This window comes from Seriola aureovittata, chromosome 14, assembly GCF_021018895.1.
Source record: "Seriola aureovittata isolate HTS-2021-v1 ecotype China chromosome 14, ASM2101889v1, whole genome shotgun sequence".
Lineage (NCBI taxonomy): Eukaryota > Metazoa > Chordata > Actinopteri > Carangiformes > Carangidae > Seriola > Seriola aureovittata.
In genome coordinates this window covers 17,513,837-17,537,028 of record NC_079377.1, presented here as the reverse complement: position 1 = coordinate 17,537,028, position 23,192 = coordinate 17,513,837, and the positions used below count along the sequence as shown (strand labels likewise).

The 23,192-nt window shown below is 39.4% G+C and overlaps 1 protein-coding gene and 1 long non-coding RNA gene across 2 annotated transcripts in view; both read left to right on the top strand.

Moving 5' to 3' along the window:
- The first annotated feature begins 4,361 nt into the window (after window positions 1-4,361).
- Window positions 4,362-8,929, top strand: LOC130181668 (uncharacterized). The gene is made up of 3 exons (XR_008829619.1): window positions 4,362-4,908; window positions 6,116-6,271; window positions 8,283-8,929. It is a non-coding gene; the product is annotated as an uncharacterized LOC130181668 (long non-coding RNA).
- Window positions 8,930-16,956: 8,027 nt separating this feature from the next.
- Window positions 16,957-23,192, top strand: part of LOC130181278 (ankyrin-3-like) — a 124,104-nt gene continuing 117,868 nt past the window's right edge. Inside the window, exon 1 of the mRNA XM_056395290.1 lies at window positions 16,957-18,021. Coding sequence (XP_056251265.1) covers window positions 17,953-18,021 — 69 coding nt within the window. The 5' untranslated portion in view covers window positions 16,957-17,952. The remainder of the gene's footprint in view (window positions 18,022-23,192) is intronic.

Genomic DNA, 23,192 nt, shown 5'->3' with positions numbered 1-23,192 from the left:
ATCCCATTCTCAGGGCAGAAGGCGAGCGGCAAAGGCCACTGATGTTTTCCCCTAGCCATTTTCAGAGGAACTATAGTTAATGGGGCACAACAATGTACCTGCCTTCAGGCCTTTCAAGGCTTTGGCATTTCACTTCCATTGCGTGCTGGCTCCTGTATGCCACTTGAGGTCTGTTTAGTCTGTTGTTGCTTCGGTTACATCAAAAGGAGAGCAATCTTCTTGAATCATTAGGGCTTGGCTAGGTGCACTTCAGGATTTGTCGGTTTGTTCAACCTGTTTTTCCATCTTCCAGCAATGATGACAGTTTGTTTATGGGCAACTTGTTTTTCTTTCCTTTCCCCTCCTTTTGTTTGTTGACACCCAGACCTGCCCAAGCGCATTTATAAGAAACCCACAATCCCAAAAGACACTCATTTGGAAAACAGTCATTTGCAACCCCAACATCTCCTAAAAAGCACTCTGTACTCCAAATCTCTAATCAGCATTACCACAAGGTAAGCAGCCATCGCTCTTGACCATCAACTATCCCTGACTCCAAACTTATGCCTGTCCTTGCGCCTACAAATTATGAAAGCTTTGGGAGAAGCTGTTCTTTCAGCATCAGGATCACATAAACAGCATTTAGATGTAGACAGAGGCATGATTTCCACCTCTGTTTGTTTTGAACTGACGGGGAGGAGATCCATTTGAGGTGAATCCTAAGTAACTTTAGATAAAAACAGTTGAAATAAAAATGTATGATTTAAAGACCAGATTAAAACAAAATCTGAAAAAAAAATTGGCCCCAGTCCAAGAAAGTGTCATCAGAAAAATTAACTAATGTGGCCTTTACGCTCTCTCTCTGTCCCTTCTCTTCACTCCGTTTCCTGCTCTCTCTCACACAGATGAAACTCTGATACACCACAGACACTCACAGTAAAACTTAAATGTGCAGAACGTTGACAGGAGTGGAAACAGTCGTCTTTGCTCTCTCCCTCCTCCATAAACTATACCTCGCTCTTTCCTAGCCCCTGTACAGCCCTCACTACACTGCCAGGAATCTCTCTCTGTCCTCTGACCTTTAATGAGGTTCACTTCCTCTGTAATTGTACACACATACGGTATGGCATGAACGCATGCTTCTTGTGTCGGTGTGTTTATTTTTATGCATCTGTGTGTGCATGCCTGTGTGTGTGTCTATAAATGTGATGAGCACAGAGTACCCATTCAGGCTTTGAGTTAAGGTGAAGGTGTTAAGCTGATGAAAGCTTTCTCTTCCGTTGCTCTTTTAAGTGAACTTTACACACATACCCGCACGTTCGAGCAGATCCATTACATCCGGCCTAAAACCAGCTTCACTAAATACTTCTGACATTGTCCTGACTGTGGAAGCACCCGGCTGTTGGTGCATTTATCATGGAGGCTTAGAGTTGATTCTGATTGTCTTTCTGCACCACTGACACACAGCGGGAAGATGTTTACTTGACTCAACAACCTTGAGGGAGGCCTTTTTAGCAGACCAATCTTCTTTCTGTCCTCTCGTTTGCTCTCTGCCTACTCATGATCTTATCCTGTCTGTTTTTGTGCTCCATCAGGCTTTCTAAGTAGTGCTAATTGGGCATCCTGTGTCTAAAATTCATAGACTCACCATCCTTTACAGTCATTACAGCCTCTGAGTACATCAGCTACTTCAGCAAGCAGCACGTCTAGACATCGGTTTTGTTTGGAGGGATGGATTTTACAAATATAAGGGTCATAATGGACCCTTATGGACCCTTGATCTTGGAAATGCTCAATGGTTTTTACAGGGTCCTTTTATTATATTATTAGATGCCATAGCTAAATGCTACATGTGAAAGACATGGTGTAGAGTATGTACAGCATTGATACAACATTGAGGGGACATTTCTGGGACAACAATATTGTTACATATGTAACAAAAACAAAACATACACGAAAAACAAACAGTCAAATATTGCACACATGTAGTTTCATCACTTGCTTACGTATTCATTGCTTGACCTGCACATACAGTATGTGTTGCAGTGAGAAGAGTATGCCATGTGATAATATTGGTTCTCTGTTGTTTAATTGCATCTCAAATTTCAAAGTCTAAAGGAAGAGTGCAGAAACAAGCAAGTAACTGACTCAAACAACTGTATCCTGTTAATAAAGCTATGCAATCTGCTGTACTAGAGGTCAACCATCCTGATAAAACCAATAAAACAAAGTTCACTGACTGTATTTCATCATGTTGTCAATTCTGTCTGAGCAGAGGAGATAAAGAGGAAATTACACTTAATGTGCTTGAAATGAACGACGAGGCGAATCATCACCAGATCAAAAATAATAATAAAAAATAATGAAATAAAACTGAGGAATATTCAAAATATACACAGAAAGATGCTGTCATCTGTGCCATGTGAATACTGTTGTCTACACTGAAGACAAAAAAAGTCTCAAATATATTCATCTTTATCTATATCTTTTATCGTCTTTCTTTTTCACATCTGCATGCATGAATGGTTGGACACTTTGATCACCTCAGTGTCGGGGCTAAGATAACACAGCTCACAGTGTTCTTTTAGTCATGTTTAAGCACAAAGAACCCCCCCCCTTCCCTTTTTAGTCTGTGCTGATTCACAACGGTCTGCAACCAGCCAGCTCTGGAAGCTCGTCTCCATGGAGACAAGGGTGGGAAGGAGAGTGATGATGTTGCTGGCAGAACAGCAGTCCCGAATCAACCATGTGTTTCAGTGTGTGTGTGTGTGTGTGTGTGTGTGTGTGTGTGTGGGTATACAGGAGACAAACAGAGAGAGAGAGAGAGAGTGTGATTATATTTTCCTTCTCAAAAGAAGGGTAATTTGGTTGTCCGGCACTGCACGCAAGGTTAGTTATATTCAGTCAGATGTATAACTACGTGACCTGTCAAATGCAGGGACAAAAAAACAAACTGCTTGTATTTATAATCAACGCCGTGCTCACCATTGATTGATGGCACAGGTTGTGACAAGCAGAGAGCACAACCAATTTCTTGTGACACTCGCATTCTCACATAGAGATTATAGGTAGCAACACAGAAAAACAAAACCACGTTTAACAACTAGCTCTCAAGGTGAAATGTCAATATGACGTCTCGACTCCATCTCAACTTCTTTGGAATCTAAAATGGATATTGGTTGTAGCGATGGGTCTGAGGGCTGATTTGAGAGGAACTAGAGAATCCAGCTACATTCTCACCAGGGGGAAAAAAAGGGTATGACAGTTAATAGTAGTGTTCAGATACTTAAATAATATATTTAGAGCAAATTACATGTCTACAGAACTGGAATTTCTGGTAACAGTTAAGATGTAGACTGTGTGGCGCACTGGATTTGATACAGAAGTTTAGTGAATACCTGTGTACTTGTCAGAGAAGGAATGGCATTTAGTCACAGTAAGTTTTCAATTAAATGCTAAACCCATAATTACTTTAAATATCAAAATGCCACGAGTTTGCAGTTGCATAAAGTACAATAGAGATGACAGTGATGATGATGATGATTCAGTGGTACAATGCAGGTGTTGAGTCAACATTAAAAGAGGGACAGGCTTTTTTGTGTGCCACTGAAAACATCTTTGTTCTGTTGACCTGCTGTGAACCCACCTCACTAAAATTAAGCTCAAAACTTTGGATGCCATGGTGATGGAGAGGTGTTAATAGCAATTTTGGAGGGGGTGGATTGTGGGGGTGGGGGACTAGTCATTGTTTAGGATGAAGTGTGTGTGTTAATGAGACATGGGTGAATACTACTCAGCTGGAGATGAGGATGCAGAGACTGGTCAATAGCTGGGTTGGTTAGAGTTGCAAGGAATACCATGTCACTTAATCATGGTAACATTACTGTGTGGGGCCTACTATGTAGAAATAAACAAAATCCTGCACAAAATGGTGTCCTTATATAAACAAACACTAGAATAGGTAGAGATGAAGATTTTCATAATGCAAAATAAAGGTTCTTTCTATAAGAGCAGTTGGTTTACTGTATCAGGTAAAACTTTAGCCCCAATAGTAAGACAGTGGCCTTTAATTTGCAGTTTTCAACACTGAGGTTAAGAGGAAAGTTAAGTTGAATACTAAAGGTGATATTTAATGGCCTTTTCTCTGTTTTGCACCACCTGTAGTTGTGAATAAGTATAAGACATTACAATCGAAGAATTTTGGATAAAATTTGCTTTCAGATTTCAGTTTTTTTATCAGAACATATTAAAGCACACAACTGTTAAAGTGAAATGCTGGCTTGCAGGTGGACATCAGAGAAAGCAGGGGAAAGCTGCACACCCCTAACTCATAAATATTTGTACTTTCTCTATTTCATAAGTCAGTGATATGGTGGCAACTTGGATGCCAATTTGGATGTTGCCGTCAACTCCTTTAGTAACTTAGCAGACACACGAAGGGGAGGTTGGGACTTTGCGTATTAATTAACTTGACAAATAATTAAAGCAAGATCAAGGAGACGGAAGACTCTGCCGGCTTGAGTGTTAAACAGACAGAGGGTAATTTAACAAAATGAGGGTAACAGGCTGGTTGGAGAATGTTTGGAAGCTAGCTAGCTAGCTAGATTGGCTAATTTATTAGCTACCTGGCCCGAGACTAGGTGAGCTTGTTTGAGGAGAGCGTTGCGTTCAGGGTAAACTGGAGCTATATGGTGGCTGGGCAAGCAAGTGTCTACCTTTTCTATGGGTCCGTAAGAGTCTGCGTTGCGAAAATTTCCACAGAGCTCATGTACCGGACTGCTATCTGCTATTTCCCGTTTGCTGCCACCGAGGGAAAAGACGGTTTTGTTGAAAGCTGAAAGTTGAAGGGATCTCGCAACTTCTTCACCAAAGAAATGGAGCAGACATTGGCAAAAAGTCCCTCAACAGCAGCAGTCACAGTCGTTGAAGGTAACCTACAAGTCCTACTTTCACCATGAGCTACATATTTCTTTATTTCCACTGGTTTTCTTAGCTAACGTTAACTTTCTAACAAGCTAAATGCTCATTAGCCATGTACCAATTTCGTACAAGATAGTAAGGTTAGTTGTTAATTACATGTTTAAAGAGAATAGTTACCTACTTAAGTGTGTTTACACTGCAAAAGTTACAAAACTATTAAAAAGCTGTGTACGCTGTTAAGGTACAATATACAATTTTTTTTTTTACTGGAGACTTGTCAAAGCATGAAAAACCCAGGTGTAATTAATCATTATTGCAATTAATCACACCTGTGCTCTTCATGCTTTGACATGTTAAAATGCCTGATGTGAAAGATGTCTATTATCTCAAAAAGCAAAGCACAAAGAAATTAGAGGAGCTACTGACCGCTGTAAAATATTAAAACAATTAAGGCATGGCAGTGAGATAGCTGCAGGATGGAAAAAAAAAAAAATACATGAATAAATTAAAAGGTTGGAAGGAATGTTTTGTTTCCTCTTTATAAAATTAAAAATCAGTGTCATTTATGTCTGTTTTTGTAAATGTTGTATATTTTCCTGTTTGTATAAATTGGCAAAGAACATCGTTTTTTTTATATTGCAAAAATAGTAGCCTACTGTGTTAACTAGTGCAAGGTATTAAACAGATATAGTATGGAGGATGGGACATAGCACTTGAGTCTTTCCCCCCCAGCAGTAAGAGTAGGGTTTAGTGTTCATTTAAGCTAACCAGTACTACACAATCCAACACTAGTTTTGGCCAAACAATATTTAAAGGCCCTCCACATCCATGGTTCACTGCAACAGGTGTTTTTGCTTTTCTTGCCTGATTGGACCTCTTCTCAGGGATGTGTGGGTGTGTGCTCTCCAATTGTCTCTCTCAAAGAGGGATAGCTTTACCTTTAGCACTGTTATTGGTACATTAAGTTTTTTTTTTTTTGCCCAATTCCAACCTGAGCAGAGGACGAATCAGACAGAATAAAACAAACCTCCTGTTTGGGTGTAAAGGGCCTGTAAAGGCAGTTTGCTTCTGTTTTGTTGTTTCTGTTGAGAAATGCTTGCATTGTCAAAACTCTCAAATGAGTTAAAAGAAATCAACAGAAACAGACTGATCAATGTATTTGATTGTCAACAATACACATGTTTGCTTTGTCCTTTTGTCTGTTGGTTTTCCACAGGGACAAAAAATTGTCCACCTCTGCGATACAGGAGGCATCACTAGACTTTGCATCGATCGTCACTCCTGACTGGCAAAAACAATGCTTTGGAGGCTTTATGGGCATGCCATGCCAAGAACCATCATGCCAGGCGTAATCTTTAAAGATGTTCAGCAGGTATTTAAAGTGATTTGTTCTTCTACAAGCAATGACTTTGATCTGGTTACGCCTTCAACTCCCTGTTTGCCAGAGTGAGCATGTGTCGAGGGCTTAGCACAGCAAAAGAACTCCTTTGCCGAAGGGTTGCTAAGGGAGATAACATAGCAGAATAGATTATGATGATATTAACCAAGACAACAATGACTGACATTTAGAGCTGGAGGGGTAACAGACTTATAGCATAATCAGATTTCTCAACACATCTCTTCAGCATGAAGACATAGTGATGTAGTAGCAGGTCCTCAGGGGAAAACAAATGACAATTTAATGAGTATAATAAGGCATATCTCATATTTACAAAACAGGAGTCAGTCAAGGGGAGTAGTTGTAGTTGTATTTCAATAAAAAACACACTATTTTTCCTCTCTAGTTCTAAAATTCTACACATGGAATCTGTATTTTAACGTCTGAGTTAAATCTTTTTGTATCGTGCCAATTTTGGTCCCACTTGATACGGCTTACCTCACATCTTTCCTCTCATCACCTCTCTCATGAGTGCTGCATTTGTTTTTCGCTCTCTCTGCCCTGCTTAGAATAAAGAGCTCTCTCACGCCAGTTCTCCATCTTCTGGGAATGCCATCCTGACATTAATGACCCATTTAAGCTGGTAAATGTAATTCCATGCTGTTTCAAACAAAGTTACGTCAAGCTGTAATGGTAGATAATGCTGCTGTGTGCTGAGTCACAGGAATATGTTATCATCTGATTCCCTGGATAGGGTGGCACGATCCAGATGCAATTTCATGCAATCATACCATGACTCTACAATTATGATTATACAGAACAAACAAACCAACCAACCATGAAACGGCATTGATTATCAACATTATTTACATCTAGCACGTTGAGTATCCTTATTACAGGAACTGCTAGTTAACAATAATAAAAGCTAATAATTGTAATTTTGTCTGAGAAAAAAAGTTTTATGGGTAATTTATTCCCCCACTGCACAGTTTTCATTACATGAGAATGTGGAAAATGTTATATAAAGCATTTTATACTGTGTACTATAATTTAATTAAAGACAGATGTCAAGCCCAAAACAAACCTTATAGTGTCCACTTACAGAACTCTTTTGCATCACTGGAGAGTAAACAAAGATGAGCAACTGGGAAACTGGGGCAGAGAAGAGAGGTCATATGGAACAATAGGAATGAGCCAAATTTAGACCCACACCATTTCTATCATGTCATGGTCTGCAACTTAAACTGCTGATTAATTAAATCAGTTAGAAAGTGTTGTTTGGTGAATATTTTGCTAACTGACAGGAGCTGTAGGCTGAAGAAGAGAACACTTGACAGCTTGAATTTTATTTACATTACTACGAACTAACCTTTGAGATTACCTGAAACACTGAAACACTCATGTAAATCAACAGTGTCAGTTTGAAGTGAACCAACTTCCATAACAGAAGCCTCAGTAGTTTTTCTTCATTGCAACAGTTGACTGAGCCAGATCATCAATCATTGGCTGATCACAAAGGCACTTGTTTCTTGTCAAAGCCCTCTAGTCGTATTTAACATCTCAGTGACCTATAGCTGTTTTGAGGTGAAGCCTGACCTGAAATTCAAGTTTAATCAGGTTTCATCACGCGTCTGAAATTACCAAAAAAAAACTTTACGTTGAAAAAATGCTAAAAGTAGATTGTTTATAAATTTTTTGTTAGATTCTTTCATTGTTTTTTCATCTTGCCATCTCTCATCACATCTTGCAGGGAAAAGTGTAATTTATATTTTAATTTAAAGGCACGAAACCTCACCTGCTTACACTTTCTGTTGACTCTAAATTTCAGGATAAATGTGGGTTTCATCTCAGTACTGTCATTGCTTTGCTTTCGGAATCGACACTTTACTGTAAAAATAATATTTTATGAAGAGAGCAGTTTCTGGTGTACCATCATGGCTTGGGAAGTGTACTGTCTGCCTGTTCTTGTACTTTAAGTAACACCCTTCTCTGCTTCCCCTGGCAGCTGGATTGACTGGAGAGATCAGCCAGCCTCCAGACATTGCAGTGTCAGCAACAGCAAGGCAAGTGCAAGACCTCTCAGCACTCCTACCATTTACACTAGATACAGGCGAATATTAAGAAGAAATACACATCTTTCTCTTAAAGCCCCTTCCCCTCTGTCACATAGAGAGAAAGATGAATACAGATATTTGTAAGTGTATACTCTACATGTCTACAGAGACATGTGAAAAGCCTCTGCATCAGCACTCTTACCATAAAACTGCAAGATGCCTCAAGAGGAAAATCAAAATGTAAAAATCAATAGTCGGCTCTTTGTCATGTTTGCATTGCATGCTGCATTAATTTTCACAATAAGCAGCCAGTTGTGATGGGAGTGCTTGGTACCAGGAACAACACATTGAATAATACAATATAACAGTACTGATTTTTAAGAGCAGTGCTTGCTTCAAAGAAGGATGTATTTCTGCCAATTAAAAAAACGTCACATTTATTTGCTCTTGGTTGATGTGTTTGTACATGCTTTACACTATTTGCAGAGTGGATTAACTGACTGTGAGGAAGTGAGCTATTATGACACACTTCCACAGATGGGCAAAATGGCAAAAAAAAAATTTTGTGAAGGGAAAAAATACATTAGGTTGAACATGAATTTGTTGAAATTCAGAGACGCATTTTCCTGCATTTCATTGTGTATCTGCATGTTTGATTTTGTGACTGTCCTCTGAAAGAGAATGTCAGCATTGGTTGTTTCAGCAAATCCACATAAACATTTGTTTGCATTCAGGTGACAAATACCTTTAATGGCTGTAGGAATTATGATTCTTCTCCATCAGAGGCGAAGGAGGAAGTGTGGAGACATTGTTATAGAGCCATAAAGTCCAGTTTGGCAGGAGGTCACGGTGGATGGATAGGCCTGTTGTTTCCCCTTGCCAGCTGACACTCAGTGTGTTTTAACCATAGACTGTATATAAAGATGGGTGTTGCCTCTGTTATGTCACCAATAGGTTTCTGAAGGGTTTTTTTTTAAATCACTAATCATGTGAGCTTAGTGCTGTATCAAGTAGGTTTATTATTTGTACAAGCTTTGCAAATATAAGGTTTTTGTTCTCTGGTTTTCTCAGTCTTTTAAAAAGGATAGTTAAGATTTTAGTAAATTTATTTATATATTGCTTAAAAATAAAAAGATTGAAAGGACAATAATGGAGCTAGTGGTCTCTCCTCTCCTGTCCTGCTGAAAAGAATCAGGTTGCCTGTTAAGCTCCTTTTGTGTGTTTATATTGGTTAGTAGCATAAATGACTCCCTAAATGTTTGAGTAAAATCATTAGTAAAAATGGAGCCCTCCATCCCCACAGCTCTTTATCAGTCAGAGAGCACCTGTCTGGACCTGACCTGATTTCTGAGAAAAGTAGGTCTGAATTTAACCCTCATTGTTGTCAGACTACCTGAAAGGAAACAGCTGAAAATGAGCCCCTCACTCTTCACTGTACAGGCTGGGTACAGTTAAAAGGAAACTGTGTGTGATCCTCAGCATTTGGACAGTTTTGCAAATTGATTGGCAATTTTCTCCCAGTTCTTCACAGAGCTGTTTATGGCTCAGGAATGGGCTGGAGTTAGTGTAGGGTCCTCATTGGTAGAAGCACAAGATACATGTGCATGTAGGTGTGTCTAAGCTTTTCCCAGCTCTCCAGTCGATCTATGTTGAATAACCTCTCCACCAGTGCTCTAATATGCGGTATCTGAGTTTTCATGTTTTGATGTTTGACAGGCTTGAGATCGGACATGTGTGCTTCACTGTCTAATGCCTAACCTCATGTTTACTACTGTGCTATTAAATCCAGTTCACATACTGAATATGGCATATACTTTTCTCTGGTATACATTTACATGTATAGTATGTGGTATAAAGATACATTTAATGTGTATTTACCTTGGTGGCAATATATTATATTATTAAAAAAAGCATCTGATTAGATCAAAACTAATGTAATAACTAGGGTGCACCTGGTTCTTTTCAAACTGTCCATTCAGTTCTCAGGTTTAATTTTACCAAGCTTTACTCAAGCTAATGGGTCTGTTGGAATGATTAATAAAAGTAGAATTTTGAAATGTTTAATTACATTGATTAATGTGGGCTAGAGGTGTGTGTGTGTGTGTGTGTGTGTGTGTGTGTGTGTGTGTGTGTGTGTGTGTGTGTGTGTGTGTGTGTGTGTGTGTGTGTGTGTGTGCGTGCGCGCGTGCGTGCGTGTAACTACATGGACAATAGCACTTTTTAGATGAATCTGTAGTTAATTTTTTGGGGTGCTGCTCCATTTTAGTCAGAATATCTTTATAATATAATTTCACCTGTCCTGGCTCAGAAGTTATGTACCACATCAGTGCATTTCATCAGACCAGGAAGCTGCTGCCAAAGGTGGCTAACATAACAAAGCAGCATTCCAGTAGGACATTAATATTACTAAACATGTTGATCTTTGCATGAAAATGCAGTTTTACAAATTTGTTTGGTAAAGTCTTGAAAATAAATTTTCATGGTGCAGTGTTTTACTTGGCATTTTATCGATAGATTACTGCAATAAAACAAGAGCTGCTGTCATAGGCACACTGATTGGGGTAATAATAACATTGCTTGCAATTATTGATTCCTGATAAATATACCAGTCAATTTTGAAATGTCAATTCAAATGAGATATTTGCAGCCACTGTTATTTGTGCAATAAGGCCATTACTGAATTGATGCTAAGCTTGGTATGCTTCATTGGAAGGCTGTCTTCATGAAGGGAACAGCATTCATCTTATGTGATGATTGATTTCTAGTGAAGGGGTTGTTTGATTTGTATGGAGCCCCTCCCTTCATGAGCCTGAGATGGGAACCCCCTGTAGAGCTGTCTGTCAGGCCCTATCTGGCCTCTGCATACAGCACATTGATCAGAGACCCTTCGATCCTGAGCATGATGGATGTGAAAAGACACTTGACTGAGGAGGCTTACAGGGTGGCTTTAATGGCAGTCTGGGTAGCTGACATGTCTGAGTTCCAGTTGTGATGAAGAGTCCTCTCCAGATTTACATGTATTAGCAAAGCCTAAGCCATTTCACTGGCAGTTTTCTATTAGTGTTGTTTCTGGAATTAATGTTGACTACTGAAATCTGATTTCAAATATACATGGTTCATGGACAATGATTCCTAATGACTTGGGGGAGTTTTGAACTAGCGCAATCATAAGTTTAACATCTTGGGTTTTTATCCAAGTGTCTCAACAACTACTGGATGGATCGCCAAGAAATTTTATTCTTTCCCCATTCAAGATGAACAGTTTGGTTTATGACCAAATACCAGAAAAGGGAATGGTATTGTTAGGTATACTTTGTGTTTAGCAATAATTGGCAAAAAAAGATGTTTATCATCTCAGCATGCTGTTGCTAGCATTTAACTCAAAGTACACTCTCAGAGCAGCTAGTGTGACTGTTGGCTTACTTGTTATTTTTATGATGCAGTTCCAAAGAGAATATTTCCTGACATCAGATTTCTGTATGGCCACACTGTTTCCATTAGGACTATTTACATCATTTTAAAGTCTTTGTACTCTTTGTCTCCATCTGGTGAAGTGTGAATATCTCCCACAGTTCTGGGCTGACCACTCCCATCTCTGGTTTTGGATGTCTGAAAGCAGTCAGAACAAAAATTAGATTTCTGTGCATCACTTCATGTTTGACTGCGTTTGGATGATCAAAGTCACACTAATGGCCAATGTAACTGCAGCCAAAAGATCACTGTCTGATCCCATGACATTGTCTGGTCCTTTGCACAAGGACAGGATTTAAATTATGACAGATAATGGAGACTGTACATTTGCTTAATGTTTGTCTCTATCAATTCTTCAGTAAACACTGTTAGAACCATCGTCATAAAATGTTCACATCTTATATGAATAGCTTGTGAATGTATGATCAATCAGAAAATGTTATTACAGACCAGGAACAATATTATTTCCTTATTAACATTTTACATAATCTAATTATTCTTACACTCACCATACAGATTTCCTCATTCTCCAAAATATATGGTATTATCAGTACACTCTGTACTAATATGAATATTATACAATACAGTGGTATATTTAAGCAGTTTTTCTAAGACTAATTACAAGCAGCTCATTAGAGCTTGGTACATGGTAACTGTAACTCTCTTAATATGCATTGGTAATCGTGGATCACCACAGTGACTGATAGCCTTACAGATAACCTACCGTACTAGAGATAACCTTGTGAGTGTCTCCTTACTGTGATAACTTACCGACCACCTTAGACTGCAGGCAAGAACACACTCAGTGCACACAGAATGGGGTATTTTGTAAGTCTTACATCCAGAATATGGGGCTTGTATTTGTGAGCACTTGTTACCATTGACTAATAAAAGACAGACCAGTGAGGTATTTTTTTATTCTGTGTGTTTTACCAAGAGATAATGTAACAGCAGTCTAGGCTGCATACAAAAATCATTCAGTAGAGTGTTTGGTAATAATCTAATCAGGAGATGAGAGGAACAGAGCAGAAATAGTGCAGATACAAGACTGCATTTCACTGTACATGTTTTTCTCTTTGTTCATCTGTATTATCATGGAGTATACGACAGATTTGGGGATGCTACGACAGCCCATTTTGTAGATCACTGCAAGAAGAGAAACGCTCCTTTTGATATGTAAATACAACACTCTTACCAAATATAACTCCCCCTCTAAAAAGTACAGCTGGGTTTGTGAGTACTTATGTTTATACAGTAAGTCAGGTCAGCACTTATAGCAACCAAGCAAGCCAACCTAAATGTGCCCAAAGATAAATAAAGCTGAAAGAGGTAGTACTATTCAGTGGATATAAAACAACTGGAGGACTGTCGTATTAGACTGCTTTAGTTTTAGCTTGGTGTCTTGATGCACTTAATGAACTGGCAATTAAATTATTATCTCATTACAACATAGTGAGCCAGTATGTTTTAATAACAATTTATTTGAACATAAAATTATATTGAAATTGTCTTTTTTTTAATGAGAAACCTTCATGGTGGGAGGAATATGTTGCCATAAACAGAAGTTTTAAATTCTCAATGACTTTGTGGTGTTTCCCAGTGTGAGGTGTGAAGCTTATAAATCCTAATAAATGGCTTGCTGATGGAGCTGCCTCCTGGCACAATCAATAATAACCACTGCTGGCACCAAATCAGAGGGACCACGCCCCGAAGCACACACACACATGCACACACACACATGCACACACACACACACACAAATGTGCATGGTGTACATCTGCTGTAAGCACCTCTCAGCTTTGGTACATACACACTTTCTATCATACAAAATGGAGTGAAGAGAACGTATCCAGCTACAGATTAATGTGTGAAGCAGTGTGTAATCCTTCTCTGCTCTCATGCTGAGGACTTGGTGTTATAGATGGGGGAAATGGAGGATGATGGTCTTGACTGGAGGACATCATATGACAGTGGAGCTAAAGCTAGTAATCTGTTGTCAGCTTTCACTGAGGTAGAGCACGGTGTTAAGGTTAGGAAACCTTCACTGAAGATAAATCCTTGTTCCAAGCTCTGCCCACTTGTTGAAATAGTCAAATTAATTGATGTATATAATAACTTTGTTACAATATCAAGATTTAATTTGTACATATACAACATGCATGTTAGGCAGACCCCTATGTAAATGGTAATTGTCATGTAATCTCCTTAGCCTGATTGTCTTACCTGAATTAAGCTCATTATCTTATATTGTTAATTGTGAAACCCAATGAAAATGAAAAGTAGTTTAACTAGTTTGATTTGTTTATTGGTTTGATTTATTTATTATGTAATTGTGCAATCTTAATTAATTTAGTAGTTTAAACTTTTGCCAGAAAGACCGCAGCAAAGCAAGTGGTGATGGGAAACTAAACTAAATTGAAGTAAGTTTTTCACAGTCCCTCCATTTCCCTTCCTAATGAGATTTTCTGTTGGCTGCCAAACAAGCTTGCAATCATTTGAACAGTTATTACATGGAAGTACCGGTAGTTATTATCACATTTGTCATTTCTTTCGTCTGTCTCTTGGCCATAGTTTTGTTGAAAAAAAAAAAACCCCAACAAAACAAATATCTAAGTGGATTTAACTTATTTTAGGGAAGGATAAATGAATAATTTTTTCAACAAGTAAATCTTTTTTTCAGTGGCAGTACATAGTCGACGTGGTAATAAACAATAATCTTGAGCTCTAATTCTAGAGTTTAGGATTAGAGCTAGAGCTAGAGCTTATACTAATTCTAGAGTTTAGGATTAGAGCATATCTGACTGTAATTTGATTTAATTTGGAAACTGCCAGAAAGGTTTATGGACTGTGCAGCCTAGTGTCAGTAAAGTGACCAATTAATCAAATTTCAAGTGAAACTAGTTTTGCTCAAAGTGACATCATTAAGACTCTTTATATAAGCTGATAACAACATATCTGCACTAAACTATATATCAGCCAGTATGTTAGCTTATCCAGTTTATCAGCCTGTCTTTAGTTGTCATTGTTCAAGTAAGTCAGTGCTAGCTGCAAGATTGTAAGGGTGTAGACTAAAAGTGAAGCATGTTGTTGCAGTGTTTTTTGTTGTTGTTGTTTTCTTCTTCTTCTTTGTGTGAAGTTGACTGCTTGAGTGCTTTTGCTGTCAGGTTTTATTGGGCAAAACCAGTACATAGACATGATTCAGATTCTTGCTCTAACAACTCGTAACAACACTGTTTATGTGTTTGATTCAACTCAACACCTACCAGGAATTTATTTGTTTGGTTGCGTTTTCTCCAGTCTTTGTCTGCAGCAGAGTTCTAGCATCACAGCTTCAGGGTACAGCTATAGTTCTTGCTCAAGTTGAAACATTTTTAAGTTGAGCGGATACGCCCTTGCATCTGTTTGTGTCCATTTGTGTCTCTGCATTGGAACAGTATTTTTCTAGAAAAATCTGGCAATTGTAGTCTAGGCTCCACCACTGGACCTTAACCGTGCAACACTGTAGACAGTCACCCCGATGTAGCCAGATGATCCAGCGGTTTTCACCAGAACCAGGCCCAAGGCTCTGGTGTATAACTCCACACCAAGTTTGAATGTGACCATCTGTTCATCTCTGTAATGGCTAATCAATTAAAAGTACTTTGAACCACCCATGGTTAGGTGGAGTGACCAACACACACTTATAAAGCTCACACGAAGCTTTTCAAATATTTTCAATAGCTGAAACTACATTTATTAAATAATATACTACGGTTGACTTTCCAAGTGAAACAATAAGATCCACCACAGGATTTTGACATAATTAAACTCTATTCATGTGCGCAGTCAGAAAACTGTTGCTCTCCGTCATCTAACCTGACAGCCAACAAATCCAAGACCTACGTATAGATCTCAGATCAGAAGGAACACAGCAGGATCATTTAATCAGCACCCACACAGGTGAATATCAGGTAATCATATCATTCATCAACCATATTCTGCTTAAGGGCCCTTATGGCCAGATTTCTGGAATTAATATTAATATTTCATAACTCAAATTAACCTAATTTAAAATCAAACTTAAAATACTGCATCCTACAGATTTTTCTTATTTAACTTAAAAAACTTGTACCATGGCTCCAACAATCTCATTTCAGCACTGACTGACCATCTCCATTTGTATTTACCAGTGACCTTTATCAAGTTATAGCAGTAGGCTTACAGTCCGTTACCTGTTGTGGTCGGCCTGGCTGTGCATCACTCAGGTCAGCTGACTGACCTGTTCTTGTCAGAGCTCCAGAGAGAGGCCTGTGAAAGGAGCTATATAACTACACTGAGATGGATTTTGGCTCTTAAAACCACAAATACTTTCTTATGAATATCAGAATTTCAAGTAAAATGCGATGAAAATGTAAAATATGGGCCCTAATTGACATTAAACAGCATGGTGGTGATGGCATACAGCTGGTCAGGAGCAGGAGGGAGGGAGAGATGGTTAACAGCAATATACCCCCAGAATAAAGAACCTGTTGTTCAGAGGGTAATCACAACAAACCCTGCCTGTTCGTGCCCTGTCTGCTCCTCATTTGTCTTCTCATTTGTTCTTTCATCCTCTCCATGCCTCTTGGTTTGCCTGTTTTACTGATATCACATTGTTGTTGTCTCAGCCCTCCCCATCTCCCACTGTCATTTTCTCCCTCCTTTCTGTTTCTCACCCTCCTATTCACCCCACCCCTCCCTCTGATCTCTCCCTCTGTGTCACCCAGGGCTTTTTGTTCCGATTTTCTCCTCCTCGCCGATTCACTTGCTCTCCTCCTGCCTCATTACCTAGATGTTTCATTGGTTGAGAGCTGTAGCTTGTTGAAAGCTGGGAAGGCGTGGTCTTTTCAAAGTCTCTCTCTGTCTGTTGAGTCGTGACTTCAACATATAGGTGGTTATTGGTTGGATATTGTTTGAATATTATCAGCCATGTGTGCATGTCTCCCTTTCTGCTTCACCCTCTGCCTGCCTGTCTCTGTCTCACACACACACTTTTACACACATACACCTCAATAAACTCAGCCAACCAGTCAGTCATTCAGTCAGTCAGTCAGTCAGTCAGTGCCGGGTGCAGTTCTGTTCTGTTCCAGTTTCCAGTAAGCTGATCCTGCTGGCAGAGGCTAGTGGGGAGACTTCCTTTTCTGGAAGGACCTGATGCATCGTGTTAATGATCTGCTCTCTCTCTCTCTCTCTCTCTCTCTCGCTCTCTCTCTCGCTCTCTCTCTCTCTCTCTCTCGCGCTCTCTCTCTGTCACGCTCTTCCTCCCTCTCTCTCTCTCTCTCTCTCTCTCTTTTTAACCTCTCTCTATTGGCCTGTCAGAGGAGTGGAGAGTCTCATTTCATATCACAACGTCTGTGCAGGGAGCAACAGCAGAAATAATCCAGCCAGCAGGTCGAAGAGACTGTGTGGATCACGCCCCCCTCTGTCTCAGCTTTATGCTCTTTCCTTCTTTCACTAACACCAGTAACACCATTTCACACTATTTTCCCTCGTTCTCCCTCTCTTTCTTTCTGTCTGACCAACCCATTTTCCTGTCTTTTCCTAACTCTGTTTGTTTTTGTGTCTCTCCTCCCATTTTTGTGGGTCTTTGTCTCTTTCTCTTTTGGAAGAGCGTCTCCAATCTCCAGCCTCAGGTAGGGAGGACCACATCCAGCCAGGAATACACTCCTTCAATCTATCGCTCTCTTTCCTTCTTTATCATCATCCTAACATCCTCCTCCACCTCCTCCTCATCTTCCTCCTTCGCCTTTATCTCTCCACTCTCCTCCTGCCTCCACACCCTGTCTCTGAGTGCGCTGGAGAGAGTCGCCAATTGCGCACGGCAAAGGCAGCAAGTGGGAGTGGACCTCGGCGAGCGTGCTTGCAAGTGTGTGTGTTTGTGAACGTGGAGAGGAAGAGGAGAGGAGGAGGAGGAGGAGAGCATCAGCACAGTCCTCCCAGTCTCTCTTCTCTTCACGCGCACTCCCACTCTGCATGGAACAATCCTTCCTTCACTGCTTCTAAATGGACATTTCTGTGACAACGTTTCACCAGTGAAGACAGCAGCTGCTGCCGCTCCACTCCACAAGCTCCTTCATGCTGGATTAAAAAAAAAAGTGAGGAGAGGAGAGGAACAGGGGGAGATCTCTGAACATGAGTGAGGAAGCTAAGGAGAAAACAGGCGGCGGGAAAGCAGCCCATCGCAAGAAGAAAGGAAAAAAGGTAAGAGAGAGAAAGAGCTTTCTTTGTCTTGGTGTGCTTCCTTTTGCTCAGTTGTTTAGGCTCAGCAAAAGATGTTTTATGTGTTTGTATGGAAAGTAAGAGGTTGTTGGATGAGGTGAGATGAATGGGTGAGGTCGATTAACCCATTACAAAGTGACTGAAGGTGTGTTTCACCGTGTTTTATTGGTTTTTCATAAATTATTTTTGGTTTGATCATTTATTCTGATTAAGTCTTGGTTTACCACAGCAATTTTCTGAGTCGGTTTTTGTTACATACGAGCCAATTGATTTAAAGTACAGCCTGTACACTTGGTTGTTTTTCTGTGAATTTTACTGTCAGGTGTAGCATTTTCTTCCCTAAGCTTGCATGTGTCTCTGACATGAGGGAGAAATATTTGTTTAGCCTCACCTGGAATGCTACTAAAGCCCATTGAAATGCCATCTGTCAGTCACCACTTATTACAATCCTGACGCTGTGACTGGTTGGTCTGGTTGTTTTGCTCTGGGTGATTGACTGAGGGAGCAGTGCTATGTAAAGTGGAGAGAGACTATGCATAATGCGAGGCAAGGGGATGTCCTCAGGGGTTAGGGTGGGGGCAGCAGAATGCACGCACCGCATAGGCAGTACTGTCAAACTCCTCCACAGCTGTGCATGTTTCTTTATGTGTGTGTGTATATCTGAGACACACACTATATGTAACGTATGCATAAGTGCCTTGCTGTTTTTCTCAGGAGTTGTTATTATGGTTTTTAATTGGAGGTGTTTGGAGCCACAGAAACATGTCTTGACGATGAAGCGGAACGTTTGGTTCATGTGTTTGTGTGCTTGTACTTACAAGTGTATACTTATAGGTGGCTTTCAGGTTGTGGTTGACAGTTAGACACCTTGAGCATGTCTGTTTTGTGGTATGTGTATTACTTCCATGCTGTTGTGTCAGAGTGGCTAACCTATGATAAATGTATTTTAGTGGTGAAAGCCATTGATCACAAACAAACAGTGTCACAAATAATACATGTTCACAGACAAAAGGGTATTTTCCGGACCCTGTGAGCTGAGTTGGGGCTGAAGTTGTATTCGCGGCGGCCCCTTGATGTCAGGGGTTTGTAGGATGGTGAAAGACCAAAGCAAAGCAGATGAGCACAGCTACAGCAGATTACCACTATATGCTTTACAAGGCTCAGTGGGTCTATTATTGAGAAGGAAATGTGTTCTGTGTTTCCCATTGAATAATTTATAGCTGCTGTTATATGTGCCACCCTTATCAGGGGTAAACTGTCAGTCTGGTTCCTTAATAACAACAAAATACAAGATTTTCAAACTACTGACTTAGTGGAATATCATACGTTTAGTGTTGTGGAGGCTGTTGAAAATTAATAAAAGTGATCAAACTGAACCTTGTTTAACACAACAACAAACTGATGTGGAATAACAGTTGAATTAAAAAAGAACAAATTGTTAAAAAGAACACAGTGTCAAAGGAAAATATATATCATCAGGGGATATCTTTTATGATCGCAGTTTCTTTGATGTTATGGAACAAAAAAACAAAACAAACAACAACAAAAAAAAAATAAAATATATATATATATATATATATATATATATATTAATATAATATAATATATTCGAGCCCAACCAACAAGTTTGCTGGGCTGATATCAGATTTTAGCATACTGGCATAAATGTCATCTGATGAGTGACAAAAACTGTGTACTGGTACAGAAATACCAAATCTAAGGTTAATTAATTTATTCGTCACACTGACGAGGTGATTTTTGGACTGTAAAATATCCTGTTCAGTACATATATTGGTCACAGTCATCAAAAATGTTTGTTTATTTTATGTATTTAAAAACGAGAATATCAGCAAATATAACATTACCAGATTTTTAAACTCTTGAGATTGGTGTCTCACAAGCCTTGCAAATTAAGTATGTGTCAGGCTCTTCTTCAGTATGCAGAGGCAAAGAAATTTTAATTTTGATTTTAAGCAGAAATATCAGTTTGGAGCGTCCCAATATTATGAAGATTCAATTCTCCATCTCCAACTCCATTTCCCAGCAGATTAAGATAAAGGAGGTTGGGTTAAATTCACCAATAGGATTATCACTGAGGCCCAAAGTTGTCCATTGATGTATTTTCCCCAACAAGCCTCAGCCTGTTATCTCTCTCACACAAGCTCCAGACTGCAGCCATGAAACTGAAAATATTTCCGCATATTAATGCTTTTTACATATGTATGTTGCTTCTTTGTTATGTGTGTACATGTGCAAAAGTGTGTCTATGTGTGTCCTGTATGTCTGTGTTTCACTTTGTGCACATGTGCACGCAAGATCACTATGCCAGATGTGTTAATGATTGTAGCCATGGAAACTAGTTTCTGTTCTGAGCGAAAGATGTCGAGGGTGAGAGCAGGCGGGAGAGAGAGAGAGAGAGAGAGAGAGAGAGTGAAGAGGGGGTGGACTGGTGAACTTGGTGGCCAGAACAGAAATATATTTTTCATGAGGCAGCTGCTGTGACGGGGGAAGCTCAAGGATACAATCAAATATCTTTTGACTCAAGGTCCCAGACTCATCATGATTGATGACGGGGGTCGTAAATCAACACCAAACACAATGTTGTGTTTGCCTTTTTATGGTTGTGCTTATCAGTTTATGTGTGTGTGTTTTAAGTCTTCTGTGTCTACTGCATGTGTGTATTTGTGAGTGACAGAGTTTGTGTAGCATTTTGCTGTTTCTCAAAATGCTCTATCATCTCAGAGAGGCTTAATGATAAGAATTTGATGTAATGATAGAGATAATGAGGCTTACATAACACACAGACACGCAAATACACACACATATATATATATACACACATGCACATTATTAAGAGGAATTCAGTTGCATATGTTCCCACCACACAGAAGCTGCTGTTGGGTCAAGTGAAGCCCTTTTATTGAACATCTGTACATGTTGGTTGTGGGTTTGTGTGTGCATGTATGTCTGAAGTGCATGCTTGTCTTTGGACATCTGGTTTTCTGTGCTGTGTTTTTGGTTTCAGTATAGTTAATTTAGCTGCTAAAATTTCACACAGAACTGTTTCCTAGCTCAAAAGAAGACAGAAATAAGGGAGAAAAATGTGCCTGCAAGATAAAAAGTCCCCAGGGGACTGTGTAAGTATCTCCCCTCCAGAATCCTAATACCTATAACTAAACTCAACAAAATTTAACTGCTTGACTAAAGTGAGAAAGATTATCAGGAAAAATATGTTTCATTTACCCTGATCTATAACATGTTCATGTACAATAGATGTAAACTGAAAGGTAGGAGGTTGCAGATTATAGGGATTAAAGGATCTGGTCTGAGTTTATGAATTAAATTTAAATTTAAATTAAGATTTAGACAATGGACAGGCTATGTGATGAAAGAATAGTGCTAAGCATAACTGTACAACTTTGCCTACATCAATGGCTTTTTCCAAATAAATCTCAGCAAAGTAAACATAATGTTATATAAGCGATGCTCACACACCAGTTCAGTTCAGTTCAGTTCGGTTTCACCAGATTTATATCTTCCAAAAATAATCTGCTCTAAACTCCAAGATGTGCTGTATGTTTACACTTAAGATGTTTGTGTAAAGAACGATGGTGTTTCTGTCAGACAAAGCTAAGCAGAGCTGTTTTCAGTATTTTTGTCAAACATGCTGATGAATGGAGACAGTTGAGAAATGTGGTATGACTGATACTCCGAAATTCTGTCACAAACAAGCCACTGCAGCCGATCATATTTCTCCACAGTCAGTATATTCTACTGCTCACTCCTCACAGTATATTTCACACTCCCAACACAACGGCAAGCAACACATAGAGTAAATTTACTTGTTGCTGTATTTTTCTGTAAGTGACATACAAGCTTTTAAAGGCCTGCAAAAAAATTTAGCTTTTTTTGTACTGTAGATAAATCAGCAGCAAAAATGAACAAAGAAAAAAATAAAAGGGACAGAAGAGTTTAGCTCATTTTCCCCATTGTTTCACTTTTCACTGGACTGTGTACATCTCTCTTTTGTGTTTCCTCTGTTGTCTTGTTCCTAATGAGTCAGCCAGTCAGTCAGGCAGCAAGGCTCGGGCAGCTCTGTTCTTTGTCTTGGATGGAAAAACCCTGCCAGAGACAGATAGCCCCGCGTCTGGAGGACTGGTGAAATAAGCCGTTCTGTGACAGTGCCTTCAAAGAAAAATGGCACATCACATCCTCCAGATATCAGCAGGGCACTGGTGAATGTGCTGATGGAAGATGTGAAGCGTGTGTGTGCATGTGCGTGTGTGCATGTCTGTGTGAAAGGAGACTGGGAGAGAGAGCAAACAAAGTGCTGCTTTTGTTTTTCAGATTAGGCTAATGGACTTGGCACAGATCAAACCCTTAAGAGGGATAGCTTATGTTTTATGAGCTGTTTTGGGAAAGAGTATGTGAAGCAAAGGTGTGCTTTAGGCAGAAAATACAGTAAATACAGTATAATGCTAAGAAAAGCCGAAACAATTGATCGATTATTTGATCAATAGGTTAGCAAATATTTTGATAAGTGATTAATGGTTATCAAAGTAAGATGCCAACATTTGATGTAAAAATGTGAATGTTGTGGCGTCGTGTGGCGTAGTGGTCTAAGCAGGCACCCCATGTGTAGAGGCTACAGTCCAGGCTACAGTCCTCGCTGCAGTTGGCCCCGGTTCGAGTCCCGCATCGGAAGGCCTTTGCTGCATGTCATTCCCCCTCTCTCTGCCTCCCCATTTCCTGTCTCTATACTGTACTATCGAATAAAGGCATAAAAAAGCCCAAAAAATATACTTAAAAAGAAAAAGTGAATGTTTCTGTGGTTTCAGTTTCATAAAATAAACTAAACAGTTCTTCCAGAAAATATTTGTAAGATTAATTGATAATGAATCATCAGTTGCAGCCCTATTGCTTAGTGTCTTTAATTACCGGCAATACAATATGTATATATGTCACTGATGCTCTGACTTCTGTGTGCGGATATTTTAAGAATGAAACATGCTAAAATGTCAAAGTATTGACACTTAAAAAAAAAAACCTTTTCAAATATCAAGCCTGGTAAAGATTCAATCTAGAATCATATTAAACTCTATAAAACTTGTTTTAGGTAAGAAGTCATGCATCTTCCTCCACCGTTTGCAGTA